The 13,996-nt window shown below is 34.7% G+C and overlaps 1 protein-coding gene across 3 annotated transcripts in view; it reads right to left on the reverse strand.

The window, feature by feature from the left end:
• HMBOX1 (homeobox containing 1) overlaps nucleotides 1-13,996 on the reverse strand; it is a 178,547-nt gene that overhangs the window by 74,061 nt on the left and 90,490 nt on the right. For all 3 annotated transcript variants that reach the window (XM_007466146.1, XM_007466145.1, XM_007466147.1), the window contains 2 exons: nucleotides 12,417-12,893; nucleotides 4,646-4,731 (listed from right to left, as the gene is read on the reverse strand). In XM_007466146.1, coding sequence (XP_007466208.1) covers nucleotides 4,646-4,731; nucleotides 12,417-12,893 — 563 coding nt within the window. The remainder of the gene's footprint in view (nucleotides 1-4,645; nucleotides 4,732-12,416; nucleotides 12,894-13,996) is intronic.

The following is a 13,996-nucleotide window of genomic DNA, read 5'->3' on the forward strand; positions in this document are numbered from 1 at the left end:
AGGGAAAGCTGTGTGTGTGTGTGGAGGGGCAGGAGGTATATGGGAACTCTCTATACTTTCTGCTCACTTTTGCTGTGAACCTAAAACTACTCAAAAACATAAAGTCTATTTTTAAAAAAAGGTATATTGACATTTTAGTTGGTTTTTAGTGTCTGGTCTGAAGTTCTACTTGTAAAGAAATTATCATAATTAAATTGAATATGTAGTGCTTTTACTCTTCATTTTAAAGATAACTAAGAAAAGGGAAGTGATCTGAATACAGCTGGAACACTTCTGAAACTGTTTCAGAGCTTCTCTTTATACAAATTCTTACATTTTGGGAATGAGAGTCACTAGATAGGGGTAACGTGCATACTTGTTAAATGTACTTAACAGTTTAAAAACAGAACGGAAATTTGACAACTAGAAAAGATACTTGGAAAACATTTGGTCAAACCCCTCGTCTTATAAATAAAGAAGCTGAGGCTCAGAGAAGTTACGTGATTTGTCCTGGATCACAAGGCTATTTGACAGAAGGACTAGAATTTTGGGATTCAAAAGTTTAATGGTCACTTTTCCATTATACTGCTATCATTCAAGAAAACAGAATTATGATAAATTTCTTAAAATTCAGAGATGATTAATTTTTCTTCTTTCACTTATTTATTTTTTAAGAGGACATGAATCTAATTAGTATATTTATTTAGCTGATAAGCACTCACTCAAGCACTGCCCATTTACTCATTTATTCTGCCAGCGTGATTTTTCCCAGAGGTCGTTTAAAAAGAAAATCATGTTTTAAGAATTCTAATAGCCCAAGAAAATGTTTCACCCTGAAAGTGAATATAAAACATACGTATTTATTACTAAAGCAAAGGCTATGTATGTTCCCCACCCCACCACTGTTAGTGAGAATTTAGAAAGTTGCTCGACCTCTTACAGAGGTAAAAATCCACCCTTGGTGGGAGCAGCTGTGACTCTGTGAAAAAAGCTACAAATAACATGCTGGGAAATTCAGCAGGCACTGTTATTATATCCTGTTTATACTGTCATTTTTCCTATCAGTAGGATATTATTTATACAGACCCCACCCATGAACTTCTTGTTTATCTTATTATAGAAATCCTCCAAATCTATAAAAAGAAGCCTCTGTATTTTGTTTCCGGAACAAGCCCATGTGTTATAATTTTGCACCTCACTACACATTTTTATTTAGCATTTCCTTTTGTTATGCACCACTCATTCTCATTTTTATCCCAAGGTTGATTTATTTCATTATTTCACATATTACAGTTAAACTTAACTGACTTTAAGAGACTCCAATACAGGACAGATTCCAGAGCACCATATCCTAAACTTTATTTTGGGGTAGATTTCATCAGGTAGACATTCTTTTAAGATACACGTGATTAATTTGTTTAGACAGAAAAATGTGCCTATATATTAATCAGGTACCCCAAGGAGTGAGCCCTGGGCACCTGGGAGGCTTCCTCACTCGGGCCACTCTATCTCAGGTGGGCCAATTACGAGGGCCAAGCTTCATACTGATTCTCACTAACTCACCATTCTCTAGCCGGATGCCTTTTCTGGAATGAAAATCACTGCCCCTGAGTTTAGTTTGATGGCTAGACAGGCTGGGTGAAAATGTAACACAGTAATACATGAGAAATACATGAATTCAGTTAGTTGACCAAAGGGACAATGAACCAATATGGTTATAAATCATCCTCATTCCCCTGCCTTATGTAAATAATTGAATTAAAGTAGATAAAAGAAAAATACAAATTTCTTAAGGGCAGGAATTAATGCTGCATTTGTTGAGCAAATTAATATTTCTAGAGGGGGAACACCACTGGACAAAGTCATACTGGATAAATTTTCACATGTGTAGCTTGTGTTAGCTTCACCAATACTCCCTTTCTAGGTAAACATGAGATCTTCAGAGAGTATGTGCAATGCTAGACTCTTTGAGCATGTCTAAGAAAGATCTCTGCTTTTAAAGAATACTACTATAAAATGCAGAATTGAAATGAGGTTTAATATCTCAGGGTGGTAAACTAAGTGTATTAATTTCAGAAAAAAGAGAGGTCTACATGGGCTAAAGTGATCAAAGAAGTCAGAATGAGGATAATAACTGAGGTAATGTTGATAAACAGGAACTGATAAGACCAAGGTGAGGAGGTGAAGGTACCATAGGCACAATCAACGATTTATTAGCATCCAGGTGAGCAGAATACTAAAAACGGCACATAGCTGAATCCAGCTAGGGTTTATACTGAATAGGAGATGGATATAAAGAGAAGACTGGAGTAGATTATAAAGAGTTTCATTTTCTAGACAATGGAGAACCATTAAAGATATCTGATCAAGGGGAAATGAACCAGCTTTTGGACTAGGAATGAAGAGGAGGAAGAATAAGTTGGGGTGAGGCAGAAATGGGGGTAAGAAGTTTTAACAGTACCAAATCTTACGATTACAGTGGCAAAAGAAAAGTCCATGTTATAACAGATAATACCTGTGTAAAAATGTCAACCCTTGCTTTCAAAAACAGGAGATGGCATCATGATGACTGTCACTGACTGGGGCAATGTTAAACAGTGCCAATCTATTGAAATCAGCATTAGGAAAGCTTACCAGTCTCCTAGAACTGCACTTCTCACACCCAGATCACCTGGAGATCTGGTTAAAATGTAAATTCTGATTCACTAGGTATAGCATGATACTCTGTATCTTTACATTTCTAATAAGCCTCCAATACTGCTGTCCCATGGACTACATTTTGATTAGCAAGATGCTAAAATATCTTTTAATTTCCCTTTCCAAAAGGCAGTACTGGGGAGAAAGGATACATGTATATGTATGGCTGAGTCCTTTTGCTGTACACCTGAAACTATCACAACATTGTTAATTGGCTATACTCCAGTATAAAATAAGTTTTAAAAAACTTAAGGAAAAATATTGAATAGAAAAAACAAAACAAACAAACAAAACCCCCAAAAAGGCAGGATTTGATGACTGGTATAACTAATGCTTTAGATATGGCTAAGAAATTCCTTCTAAAGGTATTTTATTATAATTTGCATCAATGTCTGATGGGTTTCAAAAGATATTATTTAAAAAGTCCAAGATGATTCAAGATTCAGGGTATTCAAGACATTCAGAAATATTTCCACTTGGGCAAAATCAACTTTATAATGCTGTCTATAACAGTACAATTTTGTCTTTTTTTTTTTTTTTTTTTTTAAGGCTGACAAGCTAGAAGATACTATTGCTACTAATCTTGGGGGCTGAAATAAAAGTTCTGAAAGACAACGCTCCATCTTTCCATAGTGCACATCAGTGGGTTTTGGTAAAACCCACTTAACTTGCCCTTACAATGCCCTTAGCACCATGCCTTAATCCTTGAAGATAAAGGTAACAATTTATTTTAAATATCCTACTGAAAAACAACTGAAGATTATAAAAATTAAATTCACGCACTGTCCTTTTGTTTAAGATTTCCAGGCGAAGGGACATGCCTTTAATTAATTTTTTTTTTTTTACCACGAACGGAAGTGTCATTTTTAAAAATACATTACTAGTGTAATATGTTACACACATATTAAGATTGGCTGACCTTAGATTCTTGGGGTGAAATTTAAGACTTCTGAAATCTCAAGTTTCATTTTTAACCAAATAAATGGTCAATAACAACCTTTTAGGTAAATGAGCTTCAATATGTATCAATGTCTAGAGAAGAGAAATAGTATCTTAAAATTGGAAGGTACTGTTAAAGATCAGATCCAACTATATCATTGTAGAAGTAAGAAACTGAGGTGCAGAGGCTAAAAAGCCCAAAGTCACAGAGCTGCTAGTGGCATGTTAAAAAAAGGAAGGGGAGGAACAAATTAATTTTCATATCCATCAATATATAACACACAACAATGTATCAACTACAACATGTAGTTGAAAGAGTTTCTGGTTCCTCTCATGACTAAGACATAGTTGATTTTATTAAGGTCTTATAAATCACTGATATCCAAGAAAGGAAGACTACAGACCAACAAAGAAAACACATGCTACCCCAAAATTCAAGAACTCCATAAAAAATGCAATCTGAATAGAGAATGACACATATACACCACATACTCAGGATGGGGCTGCGGTGGGGTGGGTAATGGGATGGGATATAAAAAACAAAGAGAAGACACTGGTAATTCTTATCTTCTCAGTAATGCTTTGAGGAAAGCTTTCACATACAGAAAAGTGGTTGAAAAAACACAACTTCCTTTACTCTCATGAATCATTTTTTAATTGGTAAAATCGGGGATTGGATTTGGAGGACTGTGAAGCTTTTAAAAATATGAAATGTAGATAGCAGTTGGATGTGCATGTGTCATAAGCTCTGTCACAATTACAAGAAAACCAGAGAATCCTTTTTTAGCCATAAAATAGGGAATTTTGTGCTTATTACAAATGCTGTAAAATTTACTAGCACAAGTAAAAAAAGTCACTGGAGAAGTTCCAAGATGTCGGAGACAATGGGTTTTAAATCACAGGCATACATTATTATGCCTAAGCTGACAGATCTGCACTGCAATGCAGAAATGCAAGCAATATTCCAACATCTGCACCAGAAGGCAGAGACTAGACAAGATTCCAGAATAAAGGGCTCTTCAGCTCTTACCTGTTACCTGTGCAACAACTGCTTGGGAAATCCTCCGATTGGCAAGAAAGGCTTTGATTTCCTCTTTTATCACACTGCTGTCCCTCCTAACAAAAACAGAAGACAAGACCAACAATGTATGTTGAAGGTAGAAATCCTCATCTTTGCTAAGAAAGGTGAAGCAGAGAGGTGGGGAGAACACAGAAAGAAAGGACACAAAAATAAGGTAAACAGACCAAGCTTGTGTGAAAATATGAAATTAGAACAAACCAAGAAACACCAAATATTCAAGTCCTAAAACATCACACCATCAGACAGACGCTTTAGTGAATGCCACAGTAGATATAAGTCTCATACCAGAGGACGGTTAATCGCATGCTCTTTATAATTCACATTAGGAACAAGGCTGCCATATGGTATATACAAAGTTTCATTACTGGGTAATGAATATATCTTACAGAGACAGAAATCCTAGAAAAATAAAAAGCAACAACAACAACAAAAATCAGTTGTGAGTAGATTGTGGTTTCGCATGTTAACTATGCAACTGCATAAATAATGTTCAGTTCATTTGAAAACCTTTGTTAAAGGAATAGAAATCATCATTCTCACAACTGCTAAAATATTAGCCACTTTAAGAAGGCTCTGCCTTTTAATTTGCCTTCTTTGTCCTGAATAAACCAAACAAATTTTAAGCAGGATGGGTTGAATATAAAATTTTAATATAAAAGACATTAATTTCCTAGTACATGTAATATACAGAATGCTTAATACTACACTATATTTTGTGTCCTTGGGATTACATATTATAGACCTAATTTTTCCTTCACTAGATGCCTTATAAATTTTTACTTATTTAAAAATTCAACAAATTCTCAAAAGACTAGACATTCACTAGAATGACAATGAATGGCAAGACTTCTGTTTCTCCACCAGAACAGAATACTTCAGTAAAAATTATATTTAAAGCCTTAAAGACCAATTTCTCTTTGAATGTTCAAAAGGATTACATAAATGGATTTTCATTCAAGCTCAAAAGTAACAGAAGAGTGGCAATTTATGGTCTAACACGGGGTCAGCAACTATGGCCCATGGACTAATCTGGCCTCCCACCTGTTTTTATACAACCTATGAGCTAAGAATAGTTTTCACAGATGAACATTCACAATCAATTTGAGGACAGGGAATACTAACTTTGAACATGAAGTAAGCAAAATATTATCCTCTCCCCACCAAAAAATTCCATTCTTCTCATTAGTAGGCCTGTATTTTAAAAATTGTATTCAATTATTAATTATTCTATATTGAATTTTGCAAATAAAAATTTGTGACCATTTGCTTTCTCTCTTGTATGTAAGTATCTATATTATATCGACTTTGCCTCTTGGCCACGAAGTCTAAAATGTTTTCCATCTAACCCTTTACAGAAAAAGTTTGTGAACCCCTGATCTGAGACAAAGGGATCGTGACATCTTTACAAATCATTTTGTGAATGATCCACAGACTCCTTATAGGAGCTCAAGTCTCTCTACAGATTTGGAACAAGGAAAGAAAGTATCCTATCCCCTAAGAATCAGCTGTGATTCACTCAGAGCAGATTTGCAGTCCTTTGCTGAGGAGGAGCTGTACATTCTGTTGGTGAATTCCATGCTCCCTTTCAGGAATTCTGGAAAAGAGCAGAGAAGTGATAGTAGGGACAGCTTCCAACCTAGAGCTCCAGTCTACTCCTCATCTACTGGCTGGAAATCCTAATCAAAAAGATTCCCAAAGGAAGAAAATAAAGAGGCCACTGCCTAATCCAGTATTTGAAATTTCTCATACTGATCTAGATACTCCCTAGATTCCTTCCACAATGCTTATTTATATTTGAAATATTTCTTTGAAAAGTATCATTCTCATTTAAAAATTATGTATCTGAAAGAAAAAGGCACAAAGAAATACATTGTAATGTCAAACAAAATAACTGTCTACATTATCATATGGCTGTCAAATACCCATCAACAATCAGTAGCGCAAGATAAACTTCAGCAGTATCTATTTCAATTGGCTTAGGTAAATAAAACAACATAATCATTTGGTTTCTGATACAGATGCCAAATTAACCTGAAAAAATTTAAATAAAGCATTGCATTTCAATGTATAGAATGTCCCTCTGGGAAAATGAAAACTGAGTTTAAGAGACTATCTATTAAGGTTAAATAAAAATGTGCTTCTGTGGGGAAAATGATTAAATGGTATTTTCTTGATTACTGATTTAAATTGGAATTTAAATCAATTTATTTAAAATCAATTTCACCTAGAGACTAAGTCACAAAGAGGAGATAACACTCAATTATTCCAGTAGGGCATATCCGGTTTGTGAATTATTCACAGCCCTGCAGTATGATATTACCAAGGACTGCAGCAAGACAGAAGGAACCCCAAAAAGTCTGCAAGAGAGCAGCAGTTCACTTACCCTCTCTCAGAGACTATATTTTTAGATCCTTGGCAAGTTTCTAAGCACCCGCAATGAGTTTTAAAAAAAACCAAAAAACCGCTTTACTCAACTGCTTTACCAGAGAGAAGCTTTTTCAAGTTGAAGAAAAACATAAAACTTAAAAGATAAGAGTGTGCTTGGGCAAGTCATTTAATAAAGCTGGTTGCATCATCTGGTAAAATGAGAACATTAATACCCCCCACCACAAGCCTTTTAAGATTTTCCTACAAGCAGTGAAATTAAATTTAAACCAAGTTTAATATCAAATGTGTGTGTGTATATAGTATAAAAAAATTTTAAATTCTTCGATGTAAAACTTTTTGAAACTGTAAAAGCACTACATAAACAATTATTATTATTTTATAATACCCTGGAAAGAATCCCAGGAAAAGAATAAACAAACGATCTGCTCTAAGTATGTAAGACTGAAGTAAACATCTGCATTGGGTATTTTAAAGCACCATGAAAAGACTTCTGTACAGTCAATTTAGATACAAGTGTTGTGTCATTTGGTTGGTTACACTAGGTATTTTCAAAATAGTAACAGCATTTAACTTTCACTGTGTCCAGTTCTCTTATGTATTTCAAAAACTTCCATTCTACTGGGTTAAATTTGTTCTTTAAACTTTCACATATTCCCCCTCACTCATTCCACCTTCTTTAACGACCTGCCTCTCCTAATGTTGTCCACACCCTACCCTGTGAAGTCACCAATTTCCTGGTGTGAAAACTCCTTCATTGACTCCAAACCTAACTCTTTCATCTACTCCTTACTTCCTCTCTTCATCTAAAATTTGACATCTTTAAGGAGAATGAATCCACTTTTCCTCCCTTATCTTATAAAATCTCACACTTCTCATGATTTCTACTCCTCCAGCCTTATGGAATAAAAGTGAAGTGCAGGCTGATCTTTCTTTGACTCTACAGTTTATTTCCAAGATAAGCTACCACTCTATTTGTATCTAACCACTTACATACACTCAGTAATGCCTCTTTGTGAAATTACCCTTTTTAAAGACATCTTAAAATAATAATAATTGCCACCTATTCAGAGAAGTTCTCCCTGAGCCTCAGAGCTAAAAAAGATCTTTTCTTCCAATAACTAACTTTACCATTTTGTTTATACTACTCACATGTGAATATATTACATGCTATTCTGTATTATAGTTGCTCCTGATCTGGTCTTATCTCTCCTACTAGCCTACAAAGTCCTTTAGCACAAAGATTGTGTCTTATTCATCATGGGGTTTGCATATAATAGAGCTTAATTTGTTCCATGAATGAACAAATCTGTAGTTGAAGATAAAAGGTTGTAAAATGGAAAACCTGATCTAGATAATTTATAAAACCGCTCTAAATTCTTAATATCAAATATGTTTAAGCTTCCCAAAACAGAATGGAAGAGAGTTATGTATACAAGCTCAAAACGGTAATATTTCCTTTTCCGGAACAAAGGCTATTAAAGACTGAATGTTTAAAAGTGGTACACTTTAAGATCTTCCATATTCTCTTAGTTGATATACACTACACATTCTGTAGGACCCTTTAAAGTAGACATCTATCTCAAAGACTTCCAGAGATGGAGCAATACCTACCAAGACAGACTATTTCACAGGTGGGAAAATATAATTACACACAAATTCTTTCACATACGAATAAAAACCTTCTCACTTTAATTTCTACTCATGGAGATAAAGCATAATTTTAAAAGATAATGTTAAAACAAAAGCTATTCTATCTGTGTGAACAACATGGTAACTGATTATTATGTCTTATAGAACATAAATCCCTACCTACACAAGTAAATAAGCTATTATTAGGCATATGGATAACCAACTCAGAAGAAAGTCTCAGGATCCTAGATAACATACTAAACACTCATGAAATTTAGTACGTGGGTAGTTAGGAATAATATCTTTTATATGACATTGCTTATTAATTCTGATTAAGCCTCATTTCAATTGTTATTTTATATATACACAATAGGACAGATACACTTTAATAGGTACACACTATTATATTAGCAGATGTACATATACACCTATATATAAACATATATATTAACAGATGCTTTTAAAAAATATTAACATGGAAAATCGGTCTTTATTCTAGCTCCTGGCTTTAAAGTCCTTCCTAAAATGTTATATTCAACAATTTGCTGAGAATTCACATTCTAGTTTCCCTTTCATTTTTTTTAACCCTGATCAATCCAAAAATGGAAAAAGTAGCATTTACTCTCTTTCTGATTCTTAACAAGCTAATTAGGTATACAGTTACAAATTAATCAAGTTTTACAAAAAAAAAAAAAAAAAGCCTCCTTTGTATACCTTGAAATTATTAGGGGTTAAGTTCGTGGACCCAGTGGATTATGAAATTTGAAAGCTCCATCTTACAGCTGAGTGCTCTGGAGGTTGGGGAATGTAAGCATACAAGAGGTGAATTACATATGACACATGTAGAAAAGGAGGCAGGAAGGCATTCAGGGATCTATTCTCCCCACCTAGAGACCACCAAATCCAACCCACTATACCACCACAGTGTTGAGTGGGCAAAGGGCAGTGTAGCCCTATGTGGGCACAGGGTACTCAGAAAGATTCACTACCCAAAACTTTCTCTAACATTCTACCAAATAAAAACTCATTAGGCTAGTTAAGTGATTGATTTGACGTGGCAAATATCACGTGGGGGAAGAGTGGGGGATAAGTCCATTATGGCTTTCACACTTTGTCTTGAGTTACATTAACCACCATTCCTAAAATTTTACTGAAATCTACACACATGAAAAATTTATTTACAGAGGCAACAGATACCAGCGACAGACACACTGGTAATAAAGACATGGGTTAGAATTCAGCTCTGCCACTTAATATTTAAGTTTTCTTGGGTCAATTACTTAATTTTTGTGAATCTCAATTTCTCTGCTCTACCTCACACACAGCACGGTTGTAATGATTAAAAGTGAAACCAGTCATGTAATCAACTTCTCCCTCAAACCTAAGGATTGGTACTATTTGCAAACTTGAGAAAAACAAGAGGTGGGCACAAAGTTAGAGAGATGTGGGTGAGGGCACAATGGCAGAGGACCAGAGAGCCAGAAGGTTCAACGAGACCACTACATGAGTAGAGGACACCACAGGAGCAGTTCTAAGAAAGAAGTCATAAAGTATCCTACCTATGCAACAAGGTAGGATGTATGTAAATTAAATACTGATAAGTTATAAACACATATATATCTAATGATGACACTTGAATGTGTGTAATTGCTGGATTTAACTACAAACCCTAGTCCTGGCTAAACAGGTTTTCTGTTTATTTTGAGGACACAGTTGAACTACAACATTATGATAACCTTAGAGTTAATAGTCAATTTTTTAGATCGTTATAGTCAAGTTTTAGACTCTGGACAATCTTCCAGAGACTTTTGTTAAAAAGAAAGTTTTCCCAAATTTCTTGTTAGGCTAACACACATTTGGGAACTAACTATTATTTTTAAAGCTCATTCAAACTGATTAACGACAGCAACAACAACAAGAAACAGGCTAGCATTCTAACATATTTTATTGTTGATACCCACTCTACTAGCATAATTAAAAGCTAACCTTCTTACATTTTAACTACTAAAGTAACTTCTATTTGCCCAAATGGTCCTCTCTCTTAATCTTGACAGTGATATAGATGTTAAATTCAAAAGGAACATCTAAACTTTGGCCAGCTGTTTAAGCAAGTGAAAATGAATTAAAAGCCAAGCCGATCTTTTATATTTTTAAGTTTCACAAAGCTTAAATAATAGGGTCCTGTAGCTGCTCTATGAAACTATTCATTACAGGAATTACGTTGAAATCTATTGGATTGGCCAAAAAGTTCGTTCAGTTTTAAGTAAAAATAAAAGATATTTTTCATTTCCACCAAAAACTTTATTGAACAACATATTCATTAACCAAACTAACTTTTTGGCTGACACAATAGATACAATAGTCCATTTAGCCCAGAATTCCCTATATGGCAGTTCCACCCTAAAAATAAATTCAGGACAGTTTGTTCAAAAGATATTTTACCTTTGGGGTACTATAGGATAGATGTTCCATATGGCAGTATTAAGTCACCATTATACTATCTTCAAGTCCTAAAGTCTTACAGAAGAACTACAACTCATAATTATAGGTTATAATTTTATTTGACAAATTCCTGCTACGGTTTCTTTCATATATACTGTAACTAATCTACCTACAGGCTCTCCTCTCTACTATAGTAGCGATAATCTACTGAAAACAATGCTTTTATCAACTCTTTCCTACAGACCTGTAAGAACTCCTTTAATTTCCACCAAGTTAAACATAAATTATGTATATGGAATTCAAATCTTCCCCAAATCTGTACTGCCTCTTAATATACTATTCTTATTACCATATCTAGCCAATCTGCAGTTTTTATAAGACTAATCATGTCTTGCCTTTTCTGTTACCATTCCCTTAACTTTAAATAAAGCTCCTATATTTCAAAACAGAAGCTATCCTTTAAAGCTTAGCTCAAATTCATCCATTCAGTTGACATATTAAGCTCTTAACATGTGCCAAGGACAGTTCTAGATCCTGGAGACACAACCATGGAAAGCACATCAGTGCTGCCCTCAAAATGTGCCAGGTCCAGGGTGAAGCCTTTCCTAATCACCTCTGTTGAAACTGGACTTCTTTTCTCAGTGTTTCAAACTCTAAGTGTTTACACTTATTTTGTAATAGATAACATTAAATTTGTGTGTGTGTGTGTGTGTGTGTGTGTGTGTGTGTGTGTGTGTGTGTGTGTGTATGGCATCTATTGCTAAAATTAGAACTTTAGCTTCTTAGGGGTAGAAACCACATCTATTTTTCTGCTTAAGAACATTGCTTTTTAAATAGATGCTCAAAATTATTTTGTTGATTGGCATGTTGGAGGGAAAAATTAAGAGTATACATATCATGATAAAGTCATCCTATCAGAACAAGTACTTACAATGGATTTAAGGATTATAATATGTTTGTTAGAAATTCAGAAAATTCAGATGTTAGCGATTAGAGCCATAAAGAGAATGCTAACCTTTGCTTTGATAACAGAGAGAATGGAAAAGACTTATCAAGCAGCAAAGAGAAAGAACTTAAGTAGAGAAGAAAATTAAATGTTTTTGAATTAAAAACATAAAAATTTTAATTTTTTTCTTTATCACTAAAGGGGGAGGAGGCATCACAGTTCTTATAGGTAAAGAGCTGAAATACAGCTTCATTATTCAAAATCAGTCTTAAGAACATAAACATTTGGAGGACTCTGAATAAGAAAGGAACTAACCTCATTAATTCCTCTACTTTATCATCTACATCTAGGTCCTCTTCTGAGGCTTCAAAACTGTATGACCTCTGACCCATGCTGTTTGCATGGTAGCGAGTTGGTGACATCTTTCCATTGGATGTGGATAATCGCTCGTTATTCTCCCTCCCATTCTGATTGGTAGTACAAGGCTGTGGGGAGGTATCATAACTGTTGCTAGGTGATGGGGACATTCCAGAATGCTGGGTCTGTGTGGAAGCTGTAGCTGTAGAGGAAGATGCTGGAACATTGTTGGTAGTATTCCCATACGAACTTCCTCCATAGCTGGGCCTTCTTCCAAACTTGTCGCTATGCTCTTGATCAAGACGGTCCAAAGTTTCCAAGGCATGAAGAATTTCATGTTTAGTCATTCCAGTACGTCGAAGGCGCTGAAGCAGATCTATCTGCTCTATGGTAAATCTGGGTTCATCTGTATAGTGAGACATGGTTTCCAGCAAACTAAAACAAAAAAAATTGTTTTTAAAGTTCCTTTATTTACAATATCTACCAAAGAATATATCATTATGTATTGAGAATGCACAGAAGATAAAATATTTCTATATCAACTTCTTTACTGAAAATGATTAAGACATTATTATTATCATAATAACAGTAATATTTTATCAGCAAAACTGACCCAGGAACTCTGTGACTTCATTTACTGTAGACAAACAGTTTGGTAAGCTTAGCCCAAGGAAATACTAATAACCAGCAAGAATATTTAAATGGAAAAGTAAGAGAGGCACACAAAAAAATTTATCAAGCACCATTTCACCCACCACTTTCCAATTTCATGAGGATTTCATCTCTGTAATGTATTCTCTTAATAGTTATCCCAAGAAACGGATCTTTCGTGGTTGTGGCCAAACTGAACTATTCATTTTTCTTAGGACATTGCTTCTCCATTATGCTTCCTTTAACTAACACAAGATACTGTAGCACACCAGAAAATGTCTCAGAGTCAATAATATTAAGTTCAAGGGAGTTGTCAAATATCATAAAAATTCTCACTACTTGAATTCCTTTCTTATAAAACCTGACTTTCTTAAGATTTTTTTAAGTGGGAATTTCTTCTATTTTTATTTTTATAGTTCTAGTGCCGAATAGGTTGCATGGCATGCGGCAGGCTCTCAGTAAGTGCCTGCTGATGGAAATAAATGTCAAAGAATTTTCTCATCCTTTCCAGGTAAATTTCTGCTCTGGGCCAGTTCCCCTAAGCTGTTGGAGATCTGTTTCTCTATCCCTCTATACTAAAAATTTATTGAACATGCACTCTAGGCAGGCATTGGGCAAGAGTTTCATGTAATATAATCTCAGTTCCTCACGACAACCCTCTGTAATTTTTTTTTAAGTTTTATATTGATTGATTGATTGTTGAGGAAACTAAGGCTCACAATGCTTTTGTAGCTTGCAAACAAGTCTGATTAAGACATAGAAAAGATTTAAACCTTACTGACTCCAAAAGCATGCATCATTCTGCTTTCCAATATATGGCAGGACTTACTGTAATCAAATGATATGGCACACAGGCTTTTGTCCTTTATTAAATCTCCAGTTTAAAC

Source organism: Lipotes vexillifer, unplaced genomic scaffold (assembly GCF_000442215.2).
Source record: "Lipotes vexillifer unplaced genomic scaffold, Lipotes_vexillifer_v1.1 scaffold308, whole genome shotgun sequence".
NCBI lineage: Eukaryota > Metazoa > Chordata > Mammalia > Artiodactyla > Lipotidae > Lipotes > Lipotes vexillifer.